This window comes from Wasmannia auropunctata, unplaced genomic scaffold (assembly GCF_000956235.1).
Source record: "Wasmannia auropunctata unplaced genomic scaffold, wasmannia.A_1.0 LD336053.1, whole genome shotgun sequence".
NCBI classification, from domain to species: domain Eukaryota; kingdom Metazoa; phylum Arthropoda; class Insecta; order Hymenoptera; family Formicidae; genus Wasmannia; species Wasmannia auropunctata.
Window position 1 is genome coordinate 1,617,115 of NW_012026837.1, and position 17,593 is coordinate 1,634,707.

Here is a 17,593-nt window from a genome sequence, read left to right on the forward strand (position 1 = left end):
ACGGTTCGAAACTGTATATTGTAGATTTATAGAAAATATACTTCTTATTGTTAAAAGTGCACACAAAGCATATTTAAGCGTAACCATAGATGCTTCTATATACTAATATACGATTTACCGTTTTTACGTAATTTGTAAAATTTTGTCTCTTGCCGTGATTGTTCAACTGTATTGACATCGAACCACCGTTTTGCGGTTATATGTGATCTGAAACGATGCGCTCTAGACGGAGAGCGGTCTGACCTGACATTCGTTCATTCGTTGCGGCTGGCCGAGACTGCCGAGAGTGCCGCGATCACCGTCCCGCCGTGCGCAATTAAATCTCATTCTCAACGACGAAGCCGCACTTCCGGCAACACGTACTTGTGTTCAAGGGGGTATATTCACCGCCCGAACTCCTCTCTCTCTCCTCTGTCTCTTTCTCTCTTGCGCAAACGATCTTCAGTCGCGGATCGGACAGGAATCAGTCTCGGAGGGGAGGCGGGATATCGATTCTCGCCGAGGAGTCCCGAGGGCGGCCGAGCGTTCGTGAAAGTGACGTGCGCGTAGAGTAGTTGCACGAGCGGTCGTCGCGAGCTGGGCGAGTTCGGTGGTCAGTGGTGGTCATCTCGTTGTGGATCGGCTCGGTTCTCTTCCCCGGGTCGACCGGATCGCGGTCGCGGCAGACCTCCTCTCCGCGGCGAAAACAGATATTCTCCCGTACCTCTTTTTTTTTTCCCCCCTGCCAACCTGCGCGGCGGGGAGGGAAGATCGATTCGAAGCCGTCGCTCATCGGCCGCGCACGCGGGACGACGACGCGCGATTGACAGTTGGAACGCGAGGACGGACGGGCAGGTGGACAGTGACAGGTAGACAGTCACCAGAGCGGGCTGCGGGACGACGCGCACGACGGGTCGTAGGTCGCGCGATGACGTAGGGGTGGCCGATATCTCGCGGCGAACGACGGACGGTGGGCGGTGCGGTGCGAATGGCACGATCGGCGCTACTTGGCTGACGCGATCGCGATGGGAATTGTATCGGGAATGCAGGCTCGCGCACGCGGATCTCGTTGATTCTCCGGCAATTGTCTGTCGCGCGAGCGCCTTTCTCGTCGCGTACGGCCGCGATAACAGATCACCTACATTCCCTTTTTACGGTGCACACGAACGCGCCCAGCGCGTTCGATATTCGGAGGATTTTTCGTCGCCCGTAGCTCGACCATTGACAGCAGGCATCGCGTTGGTATCGCGAATCGCGAGTAGAAATCCACGCTGAGATCCCTCACTCGGGCCGTCTCTACCCTCCCGACTTCGATTTCTCCGTTGCCAGATAAATCCTGCCCGCGAGGTCGCCGAGGATCGATCATCGTGACCTAACCTAAGCTAACCTTGAAGGCGTGAACTTATTCATCGCTAACTCCGATCGCGAGAGACGTGAGATTCTAACGTGACACCGCGAGTACTGTCCAGTGGACATCGATCCCCCAAAATGAGCACTCCTCAGACTCCAGGTGAATTCTTGTTTATTTTTTATTGCTTCGCTTATTCTTATTTTGTCGGTCTGTGTATTGACGTTTGCGCGTTTATTATTGTCAGGCGTTATCACTCGTGTCATTTGTAGTACTACACATTACTATCGCATCTAATATCTTCCACTTTGAGATAAATAGTTTATCTTGTAACTTGTTAATGTACTTTTCTGAGTAACAGACGTTGTGTAAAGTCCTGACTCATCAGTGCTCTCCCAATGACCTCATCACTGATTGCGGCGGTTCTAAATATATTTGATACGCAGGTATGGACCCCTGGGTGATCCAACCAAGAGAAAGACTAAGATACCAAGAGCAATTTGACTCGTTGAAACCGATCAATGGAATTGTCACCGGCGAGCAGGCGAAAGGATTCCTCCTCAGATCTCAACTCCAGCCTGCTATTCTCGGACAGATATGGTAAGCAGCCTGCTGCTTAAAGGCTACTGTCTCGAACCTTTCCTCGTGACATGGTTCCTAATCCTTCTGTACATATTACAGGGCATTATCGGATACAGACGCGGACGGGAAGATGGATATAAACGAGTTCAGTATTGCGTGCAAGTTGATCAATTTGAAACTGCGCGGTTTCGAAATTCCCAACGTACTGCCACCTGTTCTTATACAGAGCTTGAAGTCTTTCCCGACCGGTAGGTAAATGATTTCGCGCGAGATAACGGCGAAAGTTTACATCGCGAGAAATTTTAGGCGACGCTAACCTGACTGGATTGCCGAATGGTTCTACCGTTCCAAGCAACCTTAGCTCTCTAGTAAATTTAAGCGGACCTCAACCGATGGTATCTCAGACCGTAGCAAGCGCGATACCCACGGCTGGAAGTACCCTTATAGGTAATATACCATTAAATGTTGATTCATTTTTCGTGTTATTCCCCTTTCCCCTATCTCTCGATCGACGATTGTTAGGTAGATTGTTTATGTGATATCTCGGTAAACTAGAAGAAAAAAATCTTCTTAAGAAGCGTCTATAAGCACCCAGAGATACACTTTCGTTCAGATCGTTGCTTATTAGATTCATTCAAATATCTCGAACATAAGTACGTTACCACCGATATCCGACAAACCTGTATTATTATCAATCATCTATCAGACAATATCAGTATCCACTATGTTCGTTAAATTGAATTGGACGTATCGCTGAGACGATGTTATTACTTTAACCATGAAGCATTGATTATCAGACATGACTTTACCTGTGTTATTCATTATTCATCATACTACACAGCATTACAACAAAATAGACAGAATGTGGCTTCAAGCACACATGCCACAACTCATATACCGTCTAAGCCACCCGCTCGACCCGCGCCACCTTCTGTGGGTATGTTAATTGTACTGAATGGTAACTGTATCGTATTTTATGGACCAGTTTGTCTTCTTTTACCTGAAGTAACCATTTATTCAGTCGCTTAACAGTGTTTTAAGTTAAAACGTATTTTTCAAACTGTTTTGTTTGTTGATATTATTAGTCACGTCATGATGTAATGTCAAAAGGCAAACTTGCTTTCTAGCTGTTGCCACTCACTACACTTTAAATACACTACATGATTTTGGAATGTTTTTAAATGTATCTCGCATATCTTTTATTTTTAGTTACAATTTTATAATCTTGATTTCCTTAATACATGAAACAGATGCACAGCTTATACTTTCGATGTTGCCCGTTTCAGAAATTTATGTCGCAACAAAAAAGCTTTTGAAAGTGCAAATCAATCTTTGCTCAGATTAAAAATTTATCTTTTTGTTTTATTACTTTTTATTACACGTATGTAGGTATGTGTTGGACTTTGCGAACAATAGATTTTTCAGCAAGTGTATACTTATGAAAAAAAAGAAAAGAATTCTGCATCTTGATTATTACATATCATTTTAATATTATTCAACAAAAAGTAATAAAATTAGAAAAGTTCTCATAAATGCCTGCACATAGAAACAAGCGCGACTGTTAACAACTTTAGATGTTGTTATGCAAAGAATATTTTCTATTCGTAGAATTAGGATTTTTATTTGTTGATGATAACACTTTTTACTTATCAGCATTTGAGAGGTTTACATTCATATACCGTTTCTATACTTGTAATAACATTTGCATTTCGTCACTTTCGACAACTTGTCGTTAATAATACTTTACACTTTACGCGGCAAATAAAAAGGAATCGCACCTCCCCTCAATACCACATCCGGTGGTCCCCCGCAAAGACCTGCACCACCTGCAAGTATCGGTATGTTTAAATCAAACACAAGCTCCATATGTATTGTTTATGGCAAACGCAATTATTACTAAATCTTATTACATTAATATTGACATGCTATGAAGAAAGAAAGTATTAAAGTATTTGCACAATCTCCTTGCTCGCGCTTGTTTATCTGTCTCCTTTTTTTTTTCAATATTTGTCATGTAATTTACCGAACAAAAGTAACGAATGTCGCTTGAATTTAAATAATCAGATCTTTACAATTATTGGAACGTAAATGAAAAAATATAATAATTACGCGGAATTATTTCAGGGAATAATTTTACGGCAACGACGGGTGGCCCGCCACCAAAACCATCACCACCCTCGTTTCCAAATAGTCCTGTTGCAGTAGGAATCTCACCCCCAATGAAAGTTACGAGTTCCGTCATTGGTCCCTCGTCTGTTGGTTCTTCGTCTCCATCTCTACCTGCCTCTGGAATAGGTAAAAAAAAAATAGGAGTGAACTTTGCGTTCAAACAAAAATACCCAAATTATTATTTAATTTTATTACAATTGTCAATTACTCAGGTATCCCATCAGCGGCGCCTATCGCCCCTTTAAACACAACTCCCGTACCAATGGCTGCCTTTAATATGGCACAACCAATGCCGACACAGCCTATAGGCATGGTTAGTGCAGGTATGATTGCTCCCATGACCGGCATTCCTAATATGGTGCCATCCATTGGATCAATAAATACTGGTATGTATGTGTAAAAAAAAGCTTACATTTGTTACAATATTATTTTAATTAATTAACTCTTTTTTTCTTTTTTTAGGTACTGGAGTTGCTCCATCAGTAGCGTTACCATTAGTATCCTCGACAACTGCAAACGGTGCATTGGTCAACGGCGCGATAACACAAACGCCAGTATCCACGAATACACCTTTGAGCACAACAGCACGTCCACCAAGTATAGACAGAATAGGCTCCATGGATTCGCAGCACTCGGTTGGCTCCCCGCAGTCTACGGAATGGGCGGTGCCGCATCAGACCAAATTAAAATATACTCAGATGTTTAATACTTGTGACCGAACGAGATCTGGCTTTTTATCTGGGCCTCAAGCAAGAAATATCATGGTGCAGTCGCAACTGCCACAAAACATACTCGCTCAGATATGGTATAGTAATGAAATACTATTACAAGATATGCGAGGTATTATTCTTTACACGTATTGTATAACGGAAGAGCAAATTTTCAAAATGTCAACAGGGCTCTATCCGATATGGATTCGGATGGACGTTTAGGTTCCGAGGAATTTGTGCTTGCGATGCATCTTTGCGATGTCGCTAAAACCGGCGAAACTATACCTCCGACGCTTCCACTAGAACTTATTCCACCCACATTTAGACGGCAACGTCAGAGCAGTTTAACGCTATCTCAAAATGCAACGGAAAATATCGATCCACTGGCGGGCATGCCGCAGGTATATGTCAAATATAAAAATATCTCTATTTGTGCAAAAAGAAACGGAAGGAAAAAAATGCCTCTTTTTTTTTACAGACTTCATTCGAAGATAAACGTAAAGAGAACTTCGAGAAAGGTCAAGCGGAATTAGAACGTAGGCGTAAAGCGTTATTAGAGATTCAGCGAAAGGAACAGGAAGAACGGGAGCGCAAAGAGAGGGAGGAGGCCGAGAAACAGGAGAAAATAAGGCAAGTAGAACTGTTTATTAATTAAGTATAACGTAGGAATTAAAACTTTGCGTTTTGTGATACAGACTGGAGCAGGAGAGGCGTAGACAGGCGGAAATCGAGAAACAAATGCAGAGGCAAAAGGAGATTGAACAGGAGAAGGAGGAACAGCGAAAACGTGCGCAGGAACAAAAAGAGGCAGCACGCAAGTAAGTCGATTATATTCAATGTTATTAAAGAAATTTGTATAGATTTAAGAGTATAGATTTAAAAGCAGCGCTGCTTTATGATATTTAGGGAAATGGAGAGGCAACGGCAATTGGAGTGGGAAAAACAGAAATCGCAAGAATTGCAAGCACAAAGGCAAAAAGAGCAGGACATTCTTCTCAAGTTGAAAGCTAAGAATCAGACCTTGACCATCGAACTTGGAACACTTGTAAATATATTAAATATATACTTTAAATTGTGAGTGCATCATTTTAATGATCAATTCTTACGTTGTCTTCCCTTATTTTTTTTTTAGAACGACAAAGTAAAGGAATTGTCACAAAAGATTTGTGATACTCGGGTAGGAGTGTCGGGTGTCAAAACGACTATCGATGGCATGAGATCAACGAGAGACACGCAGCTACAGGAAATGGCCGCGTTAAAGAATAAACTTCGGGAACAAAATCAAAGATTGCTAGCGTTGAGTCAAGAGAAGGCGCGTATCGAGGCGAGAAATAAGATCAATGCGGCGCAAGATGCAGCCGGGCAAGAGGCTATTAAAATGGCGTTTGACAATAAACAAATTACTCTTAAGCAGATGAAAGACAAAATAGCAGATTTACAGCAGCAGGTATATATACGCCCGCGACATTTGTCAATTACGTAAGCAAATTTTTATGACATCGATATTTTATCTTTAAACATTTTTTTCCCCGCAGATTGATTCTAAGATGTCCGATATTGAAAATAATAATGGTCAGCTTGAGGATATTAAGACACAAATGAAAAATCTAGTAGGGGATTGTAAAACACTCTACGTCACTTTCGATGAAAAGAAGAAGAAAGTAATCGAACTTCGGTCAGGTGGTAATGCCTCGGCTGCCGACTTTGCCACGTCCGCATGGGGAGACAGCGGTTGGGGAGAACCTCCTTCCAGCGACACAGCTTGGCCTGTCAATGAAGACACTACTGCAAGCTCAGTGAATGAAGCTGACGTTATAGGCGTCCGCAAATACAGAGCTCTTTACGAATTTGTGGCGCGAAATCAAGACGAGATATCGTTTCAACCTGGCGATATTATACTGGTAGGTGCAATAAATGCAATAGAATTGCCATTATTAAAAAGAAAATTGAGCCAACAGTTAATATAAATGCCTATAATTGCAGGTACCACCTGTGCAAAATGCTGAACCGGGATGGATGGCGGGAGAAATTCGTGGTCACACCGGCTGGTTTCCCGAATCTTACGTGGAGCCGGTGGATACTGGTGCAACTACTGACTTGGACAACGAACGTACTTTCATACAACAAGACAGCGTAGAGAAGAGAACGTTAGAGTTAGTTATTTTTATTTGTGTTACTATCAAGAATTTGTCGCGTCACGTAATACAAACTGTCGGCCTTTTTATTCTGATTGTGCAGAGGAATAGCGGAGGTTCCCGAGAACGTATCCGACGCGGGATCATTAGGGGGAGAAGCCCCGGTAGTGGAAGCTATTATACCTACGTTAGGATTAGGTACATCTTGCAATATACAAGTCACCGCTTTGTTTCCTTATCGACCTACTATGGAGCAACATCTTTCTTTCGAAAAAGGAGAAACTATCACTGTTACTGAGCAGCAGGTTACTATTATATTAATCATACATATTATATATTATTATATAATATATTTATATTATAATTTATATTATATGTATATTATTATATAATATATAATATTATGTAACATATATATTATATATTATATAAAGAAAGTAATGCGTATACGTTTTATAAATTATTTATTTTGTTCAGGACGACTGGTGGTACGGTTCATCCAGCACTAGAAATAAGGGTTGGTTCCCCAAGTCGTACGTGAGAGAAGTAATCGCAAGTAGCAAAGACACTGCTGTTGACGGTCTTAATGAATATTACGTTGCCCTTTACCGATACGATTCGTCCGAAGCCGGCGATCTTAATTTCAATCAAGGGGACGTTATGGTAGTTACGAAGAAGGACGGCGAATGGTGGACTGGTTGTATAGGGAACAAAAGCGGAATCTTTCCATCTAATTACGTGGAGAAGTGCGACGCTCCCAATCAAGTATGTTACAACTTTAGTATCTCTTGCATTTTGTCTCTTTGCTAGTTCCTAATCATTAATTCATTTGTAAATTGAAGTTAACTGCTTGATACGACAAAAATGCAATTTTTTTTTATTAATCCACGTTTGAAAGTTTTTAATTTGTGTGACATCGATTAGGGTGCGCCTACTAACGTTCAGTCTGCCGTTGCTGCAACTGCGGGAATAAAGGACGAAGCTGATATCTCGACGACCGCAGGATTGCAAGTGCGTAATCGTAATCACTTCAAAATCGCGTTGAAATGCTAATGTTATCAATCCACTATTATTGCATTGACGCCGAACAATGCAGTGGCAAAACTTAATGACATTGAGTGTGCGCGTATTTAGCAGGTAGAGAAAACGGCGGAGCAGCTAGAAGACGAGAGAGCAGCTGCTGAGGATAGAGCGGAATTACCGGACTTTACTGCTATGGCCGCACAGCAGGTAAAAGAGAAAGTTTCTAATATACTCATGCAATTAGAACTTTTTCTCTTATGAGAGTGTAATTGCTTACTGCTTCTTTTATGCTATCGACATCCCGAAAATGCAGTATTACAAGGTATTTGATTTATTGTATAACTGATTTTTATCATTGTTATAGTTTTACGTGAAAACGTTTTTTCTCCTTTAAAATTCTTCACGCTGTAAAACTGTTTTAATATATCGAGAAGCTAACTTTAATTTATGAGAAATTTATTTGAGATATTCATGAGAGATTTATTGTATAACCAATTTTCATCGTTGTTATAGTTTACGTGAAACGTTTTTTTTTCCCCTTAAAATTCTTCATACTATAGAACTGTTTTAATATATCGAGAAGCTAACTTTAATTCATGAGAAAAATTCCTTTTCACAGAGAGGAAGAAAACCAGAAATTGTTCAAGTTATCGCACCCTACCAAGCAACAAGTTCAGAACAGTTAGACTTGCAAAGAGGACAATTAATAATGATTCGTAAAAAGACTGATAGTGGTTGGTGGGAAGGAGAGCTTCAGGTGAAAAGAATACAAATTTCTTTTTTACCACTTAATGTCGTACTGTTAAATAATAACTAGCGCATTGTTCATATTCGCGTTTGTATTCAGGCACGCGGTAAAAAGAGACAAGTTGGTTGGTTCCCGGCAACTTATGTTAAACCCTTAACCAGTAGCAGTAATAGAAGTACACCTGTCTCACATGGATATCAAGATTCTCCAACGGATCCGAATATTGGTAAATAAATTCTGCAATTATTATTTTACTATTTTTTTCAAAACTGTACTTATATATTTGGATTAAGCTGTAACGTTTAGAGAACAGTTTGCTCAGACATAATAAATCCATGGCATAAGTCTTTTCTTTTACTTATAGAACGCGTTATGGCTCTGTATCCCTACCAAGCTCAAAATGAGGATGAATTGAGCTTCGAAAAAGGCGACGTTATATCGGTACTTGCTAAGGAAGAGGCGTCATGGTGGAGGGGTGAATTGAACGGTGTATCCGGCGTCTTTCCGAGCAACTACGTATCACCTATGTGTAAGTATTCCTTTCGTACGTGATTGCCGAAATTGATTGAATCCCCGGATCACCTTATTTTGCCTTTTAACGTCACAAGTCGTACAGTGTGAACAGAGAAGAAAATTATGTACTGTAGCGCTAACTTGTATATTAAATTTCTACACGTACTGATTGCACGCGTATAAACATTACATTAGAGAGAGTGCTTGAATAATTGATAAGGAATAAAAATATAAAGATGCGTAATACATAACTTCTGGCTACGGATAGGCGGACGATCGTCAGGTTTAACAAGTTCCAATTTAAAACGACTATTTATTTATTGTATTTTTTTAAATCATTTGTTATTATTTTTATTATATCATTATCAACACTATTGCTATTAGTAGTTCCGTCAACATCACCGTTATCATTAATCGTTGTCATTGTTATTATAGCTATTATTATCGTTGTTATTTAATTATTTTATTATGTTAAGCTTCACCTCTTCACTTATTCTGCACTTGATTACTTTTATTAACTCGCAGAATAAGTAAAGATGGAGTACGTTATTGCAATTATTATTAAATATATACGTAATGGTAGCATTGTATTATAAGTTAATATAGCTTGTAAGAGAGTAAAGCTGAAAGTATGTAGAACGTATTCCCTACGTTTTTTTCTGGATTAATATATATTGTTATGGATAAAGCGTTAGCTGACAGAGAGAAAAAGAGAGAACAGCATAAATTTTTTATAAGCTCAATGTAGATTAAAATATCGAAGAATATATTTTCTCCATCAGTTACAAACCTTGTCTGAATTAATGATATCATTGGAAAACTTTTTTTTTTTAATGTGAGTATTTGTGTAAAAATGATGCGTTTGGTTGTCTTCAAAGTCCGCTTGCACTTCGTGATAACTGATACTATTCTCATTCTTCTAATGCATATGTATTGTGTACGGCACTGGTTACTGGTATATCACAAGCATTAAGAGATCGCTCACACACTTATTGCCTTATGGTTTACATTAGAAATGGAAATAGAAAACGGAAGCGCGACAAATCAGACATCATTCTCAGTTTGTGAAAACAGCCTGCCTATCTGCCTTGCATGTCTGCCCATTCGTTCGTTCGTCCGTCCGTCTCTCCGTCAGAGGTAGCCGTTTCTTTGATATTACGATTAACAATAATAACAGTTAACATTGTTGATATAGTTTGCAATTTTATTATTTGTAATATATTATCTTTTATAATTAATTTTGTATGTGTTCTTTAAATATTCTATAGAGACTCTGTTATGTTTTCTCAACTAAAATAAAATTCTTATTAAACTTCAAGTTTACTGTACGTTTAATTGCAAAAGATTTTATAAGAAAAAAAAATACATTTTATTTAGCGAAACACTTTTGTATAATTCTGTGCTGCTATGATTCTCAAATGACAATTTTAATATGTTAAAATTATAAAATATGCTTTGAAGAGAACAGCTGCCTCAATTTTTTCTATTATTAGTCTATAAATACGTGCATTTTGTAATCTTTTTATTAATTATTATCTTTCGCTTTTGCTTTTTTAACACGCAGCATAAAGGGTAGCCGAGCAGCAGAACAGCATTGCTGGTTAAAATTAAAGCACCTGAAGTGTAATAAGAACAATAGCAGCTCCCTACATTCGGCACGGCGTGCTACGACTACAGAGGTCTCATCGTTGGAGACACTGTGCATGAAAAAAAGAAAGAAAAGCAAAAAAAATGTGAGAGATGTTGGAGCAAATAAAAACAGAGAAATGGGATGGCGAGGGAAAGGAATGTCTGTGTGTGTGTGAGAGAGAGAGAGAGAGAGAGAAAGAGAGGGAATAAAGGAAAGCGAAAAAGAAAAAAAAATTAACACGAGAAGGGCAGGGAGAAAGACTCAGGGTTGGCTCTTTGTCTCTATAAATATAGCCTCTACTTATACATATTATACAAGCCTTTCCCTCTGGTGCGGGGTTGCACTCATTCCTCTTCATTAATCTTGTCATTCGGATTGTTAACATGAGTCACCTACATATTAGCCTTTAACTGTTTTACATCTTCAAACGAATTTCCATCCGAAACACTATGTTCGTTGCATAGAAACGACGCGCGTATGTACCAAATCCAATCGTTAAATCGTTTCATTAGTATTACGACCACCTGATATATTTGCACCAACACCAAAGGTCTACCTCAGTTCTCTATCTATGCTGACGTACAATTAAGAAACAATAATATTAAATTTTTAGCTTATTCACGTTAGAAATATTTAACATTACGTCACGGTACGAATATTATTGTTACTTAATATTTAAGTGATTTGTTGAGTTCATGTTGGATGTGCTGTTTGCATCCCGTGGCTATGTCCATGTGCGGATTGACGTATTCAGTTCAGCTCGATTTTACGTTTTTAAGAGTTTCATTTTAAGAAAATCTGGTCTGTACGAAATATGTCAAGTTGTAAGTGAAAAATGCTTTAACAAAAAAGGAGGAGGAGCAAGTGTTTTCAGAATTGCTTCCTTGTCTCTTTTTACTTCGGAACATTTTGGTGGTCGATCAAAATTTTAGAGGATTTAATTCGATCGCGTTCCTTAGGATTTAAGATTCATCACTATGTATTTCTATTATTTCCTCTGTCTGTAGTGTAATATCTGCATTGATCACAGTTGCGTGAGATAGAAATGATCGTTAGAAAAGCAACAGTTGCGTTTTGTCTTTTGTCAACATTATTATATGATGCGCATCGCGAATCGTTAGAAACCGCGGTTGTCTCACGCTGAGGCCTAGAGAATATGTAAAGAATGTGTGACGATCTCTCACAATCAAGCAGCCAGTGATCAGCTGCCACGATCGGAAGCGATATAAGAGGAGAAGGAGCCCAGAAATATCTTGCACAATTTCATCCGACGCTTGAGATGTCGCTCGCGGCTTGTTACATCTAGTAAGAAAGAAAAAAAAAGTGTTCCGTTTACTCGCGTAGAAATTTCGAGAAGGGAAAAGAAGTCAAGTGAAGCAAAGCGATACACGACTTGATTGCTCGCTATAGGCATTCGGCATAATTTTGTCAATCCGACCGTTCGATTTTAGTCGCTCATCCCGCGCGAGTGACGAGTGTTGTATTGCTGTAAATAACAAAGAGGATTAAGGATAGTGTGTGCTCCTTCTTCGCAGCCTTTTACGATAGAGCCTAAATAAATTAGCACTCGTACGTGAACAATAATTGCCGAGGATCACTAATAATGAGCTATAAGTAAAAAAAAAAAACGATAGTGTTGACCGCGTGATTCAATGAGTAACGTTACTGTAAATTGGTTTTTCCATCGAATCGTATTCCTATATGTGTATTAATCGACTGACTGTTCATTTTCTGGATTGTAATCGACAGTCGGCGTCTTATTCGTGTAATGTATTATACTATTAGCCCGTTAACATACAGTGCTTCGTTACAAAGAATTTATTATATTAAAAAGATATATTCAAATGTTTATTGTTTCCAAGAAGAAAAGAAGATCCTTGAGAACCGCATTAGAGCCTACATTTTTGCACCGAGTTCGGCGTACACGCAATTACAAAGCTTTGATACAACATTGACAATTTAACGTTCGATGAACGTTTTTACGAATGTTCGTGAAGTAAAAGTATGGTCGGTCTGGCTTCTTTAAAGACTCCCTGAGGGCTCCAACCATCATTATAAAAAAAAAAAAAAACCGAGGACGGTACAGCTGATTCGGCGAGAAATCAAGCGCACAACGTATTTATTCATTGCTATTGCGAGAACAATTACGCGTTCTATGTAACCCTCCATGACAGAAGCGAGTAAATACGTTATGTCACAGTGGCAATAATTGTGTGCTTAATAATTAGGTATTCCAGACAACCAGTCCGACGCATAACGTTATACAGGACGGTGGGACGGTGGGATGTCTAAAGCAAGTTGTGCAACTGGTTACCCTTAGTCGATGTAGCCGTGTAGTGCGTTATACTCCTAAGATTGTTACTATTTGCAAGTTGTTTGTTTATTCTAATATCGAATCTCATCAGAAGTCTCACAATAGGATACGGTGTAATCTGGCGTGTAGTGGAGAATGTTGTAAGAGAGTATGAGTTTTGTGTGACTACGAATCTTGTTCACACTTTATATACATATATATAAATATATATATATATAAATATAGAAATATTATATTGTGTTTCCACACACACATATGTACGCCGATGTTCTTATACATATGTAAACATATCCATATGTGCATATACGAATACGTTCGCATCTCACCGCTGATCGAAATAAAATATCTGTCTGTTGTAAAATTATTCTTACGAATTGTGTGTGTCTCGCTCGTGTGAAATGGCAACGGACATTTCTCGACTTTACCGATATTGTTTCAAACATATATTTTCTCTCTTCTTCGCAATGTACAACCAATATGACGACAAATATTTTTATCAAGACGTTTATTATTTGCGAAAGTAGTTGCCGTATCAAATAATTCCCCCTTAGAGCAAGAAATTCAATGCACGGAAGTGGATAATGCAAGATTTAAAAAATATATATATATTTAATGATGATTTTACGCAGAAGAAACATTTTTGTGTGTATATTTTATGCGCAGCGAATGAATTGATGATCGATACAATGATGTATCACGATCCCATGGAGAGAAAACGTCAGGAACATATCAAAGAGTTAATTGTAACTGAACAAGCTTACATAGAGGACATGAGACTAGTACATGAGGTATTTCCTTCCGTTTCGAATTCACCTTGTTATGTTTGCTCGTTTAATTCACAATGCACAATCTAGGATGTACGGTTCTCCCTCCTTTCATCTAAAAATTATTTATGTCAATTTGGAGTTGACATTTTCTCCAAAAAGTATTGTGTCTTTTGAAAAGTTATTCCTTTATCACGCATTTATTTAAGGGATAAAAGCAAAACATGTGAACTCCAAATTGATATCGGAAAAAAGCTGAAGGGAAATTCGGGGAATCTACGGAACGTTATGATATAACGTATATTTATATATATATGCACATTTTAGGTGTTTGAGAAACCGTTAATCGAAAGTTTAGTCCTAAGTGTCGACGAGATAGAGAGAATATTTATCAATTGGAGAGATATTATTGCATGTAACGATAATTTCTTGAGGTAATCAGAATTCCGTTGATATATTATGACAGTACATATTTTCTATCGATGCCAAAGTTAAACTAAAGGGACACGAATAAATTTCCTTGCAGGACTCTAAGGATACGAAGGGATAACAGCTATAACGGGGTAGTTCGAATGATCGGTGATATACTGTGCGAAAATGTAAGTTAATTTTAAAAATGTGCGACGCGGAAGCTGCCTTCGTTATTGACACCTGTCTACATTACGATGTGTATGTATTTCGCACAGATACCTAGGATGTCGGCTTACATAAGATTTTGCAGCTGCCAAATATCTGCTGCGACGTATCTGCAACGTTTGACGGAGACCTTGCCGGAATTCGTTCAGGTCGCGCAGGCATGTCAGCAAGACCCGCGTACGAAGGGAATGCCGCTGAGCTCGTTTTTGATTAAGCCGATGCAAAGGATAACAAAATATCCGCTCATCATCAACAAAGTATCCTCTCCTATCTGTAAATAATTGTAGTTCACGTCGTAATATGTGTGTAACACGCAGTGATTATAGATTTTAGAACATACGCCGGTCGATCATCCCGACAGGCAGTATCTGCAGGAAGCCCTGGCCAAATCCGAGGAGTTTTGTACTCAGGTAAAAATAACGTCAGTATAAAGCAAAGCAACGTAACTTAATTGATATACATCTCATTACGTATGTAGGAGGATAGAATACTTTACGGATTTATATTATCTAATTTATATTATCGTACGTACGTAGGTAAACGAAGGCGTTAGGGAAAAGGAAAATAGCGACAGACTGGAATGGCTACAAACTCACGTTTTATGCGACGGTCTTGAAGAACAGCTCATCTTCAATTCCTTGACGAATTCCTTAGGACCGCGAAAACTGTTACATTTCGGTATACTTCATAAGGTAACAAATATCTTTTCGGGAATCATTAAAAATCTTTGTATCACGTTGATTTTACTGTTGCAATTTTGTTACAGTCAAAAAGCGGTAAAGAACTCGTCGGCTTCCTCACGAATGACTTTCTACTATTCGTTCAACCAATGAAATTCTCCTTGAATTGTCAACAATTTTCATTCGACCGTAATGAGCATCAAAAATTTAAGATGTACAGGAAGGTACGCATTCAATTCTTGGAGAAGAATAATTTACAAATCAAAGTTTTTCATTACAATCGTCGTTATTAAAAAGCTGACTTTTCTTTCGATAGCCGATATTTCTCAACGAATTGTCTTTGTCCGGAGAAAGCGACGGAAACAGTAGCCTGAGCGGAAGTGACGCAGCGGACAATTCATCGAAAACTCTAAGACTGAAAGATCAAAAGAAGCCAATAATATTATTAGCGCCGTCTGCAAATGAATGTTCATTGTGGTCGAAACGAATCGTAGAAGCGCGCAGGAGGTTTTTGGAGAACGAGAAGAATTGCCTGCAAAGACAGCGGTCAAGTGAGTGGCTATACTCGATTAACTATCACGACTATTGAAAATCAAGCATATTTATCGTGTATTCGTATTTCTGCAAATTGCTTCCCAACGTGATTTGTAAGCATACATTAGCGAACATCGACGTCGAGCTTTACATAGATAATTGTGCCACGTAAAACATTCGATATTCAATAATAATTCATGGTTTATATGGGGGGAACAGAACAGGCGCAATTTGGGGCGTGCGGCAGAATTCTCGTCACTGTGCTCGAAGGCTTCAACTTGAAAGCTCCATCCGGTAAGGATCCCGATGGTTTAGGTTGCTTGTTATTGCTTCTTGTGCCTTTGTCAGTAGAGCTTTATGTGCTTTTAATGCTTCCTTGTGCTCAATGCTCTTGCAAAGGTTTCAAAATAATGTACATAGATAATGTATTGTGTCTGTCCGAAGAGGAACATGCTGTCAAAAATCAAGCCAAAAAACATTTTGTGTATCACTTCTAAAGGTTATATTTGCATGCAACGCTTTATACTATTAACAGAAATCTGCCATGGTGTTGTAGTTTGCGAGAGACTTCCACAAGGTAGGCTGATGCTAGTAGTTATGGAGGCTGAAGATCTTGCCATTGGCGTGAAAGGTACAGTATCGAGGTCCTGTATTTTTTTAAAACAACTCTGAATAGCTCGTATTTCATGGGATGCTGACTTGTCAAGATCAATTTTTATTGCGCTTTTTGATAATCTTTATATGCACAATTTTCATCTCTATTTCGATTATCTTCCGTGCTGTAAATTATGCTTCTTCCGTATGTCTCTGGTGCGAATTAGAAGATAGTAATATGTTCTCTACGCGATATATTTAAAATTAAATACTTTGGCAAATGCAGGCGTGAACAAAAAATTATTTTAAAAGGGACATTATTTAGTTTTGAAAAAAATAAATTATTAAAATATCTCAATTTATCTTTTTAATAAGAAAGATTAAACTTTTAAGTTCGAAAATCCATGGATAAAGGTAAGCACACTATGTTTGGAATGTCTTGAGAATTTATGGCTGTGCAATTGTTGTACAAAAGACAAAATTACTAATGCTTGAAGGGAAAGAAATATATGTTTTTGTACGTTGGAGAATTTGCTGTTCACGGCAACATAGACTGCTCATATGCACATACAAATGTTTTTTTTCTCTCTTCTAGGAAAGTGTAATGCATTCTGCAAAGTGTCTATGGGCTCTCAAGAAGAAAGAACGAGTGTCGTATCCGGAAGTGATTGTCCTTTGTGGGATGCTTCGATGCAATTCCAAGTAAAAGATTTGATCGAAGATACTCTCTGCATCACCGTATTCGACAAAGGATACTATAGTCCTGACGGTAAATATTTAGTATGGACATTGGAATTTTACACCGAGTACACAAGATTAATAATCAATCCTTCAAATCGCTAAATTGCTCTGTAATTTTTCTCATGTCCGCGATATTGTTATGTTGTTAATGCAGAGTTCCTTGGTCGCGCTGAGATCAGAGTGGCTGACATAATGAGAGACAGCAAAAATTCTTGCGGGCCAATCCAAAAGAGGATTAAGTTGCATGAAGTCGAAAGCGGCGACGTCGTTCTCAAGCTTGACCTTCGACTGTTTGGATAAGACTGTTTAGTAGACAAGAGCTTCTAATCTAAAAGTACGCATTTATATAAAAATATATATAAGTATATATATATATATATAAGACTTGTATAATGAAGTACGTAATAGAGAAAAGATCGTAAGATAGAAAAAATGCCAAAAATTAATTTTTCCTATCTATTAATATCTCCTTTCTTTTTTGAAAGTTCTAAAA

The 17,593-nt window shown here is 38.6% G+C and overlaps 1 protein-coding gene across 4 annotated transcripts; it reads left to right on the plus strand.

The window, feature by feature from the left end:
* Positions 1 to 598: 598 nt before the first annotated feature.
* Positions 599 to 17,533, plus strand: LOC105450976 (intersectin-1). 4 transcript variants are annotated; one of them, XM_011691135.1, is made up of 36 exons: positions 599 to 1,489; positions 1,774 to 1,927; positions 2,009 to 2,157; positions 2,216 to 2,356; positions 2,751 to 2,846; positions 3,679 to 3,747; positions 4,034 to 4,204; positions 4,291 to 4,464; positions 4,541 to 4,883; positions 4,976 to 5,189; positions 5,267 to 5,418; positions 5,484 to 5,606; positions 5,695 to 5,833; positions 5,921 to 6,235; positions 6,324 to 6,689; positions 6,772 to 6,941; positions 7,027 to 7,228; positions 7,401 to 7,688; positions 7,848 to 7,934; positions 8,061 to 8,153; positions 8,260 to 8,268; positions 8,566 to 8,703; positions 8,794 to 8,920; positions 9,059 to 9,223; positions 13,815 to 13,939; positions 14,243 to 14,349; positions 14,442 to 14,514; positions 14,602 to 14,808; positions 14,878 to 14,961; positions 15,088 to 15,243; positions 15,318 to 15,455; positions 15,548 to 15,782; positions 15,985 to 16,059; positions 16,322 to 16,396; positions 16,955 to 17,128; positions 17,255 to 17,533. In XM_011691135.1, exons 1-36 carry the CDS (start codon positions 1,468 to 1,470, stop codon positions 17,398 to 17,400), a joined length of 5,502 nt encoding a protein of 1,833 aa, XP_011689437.1. In that variant the 5' UTR covers positions 599 to 1,467; the 3' UTR covers positions 17,401 to 17,533. The 4 variants fall into 4 exon arrangements, with proteins under 4 accessions (XP_011689437.1, XP_011689438.1, XP_011689439.1 ...); XM_011691136.1 differs by lacking the exon at positions 16,322 to 16,396 and having other exon boundaries at positions 8,058 to 8,153; XM_011691137.1 differs by lacking the exon at positions 2,751 to 2,846 and having other exon boundaries at positions 8,058 to 8,153.
* Positions 17,534 to 17,593: the final 60 nt, after the last annotated feature.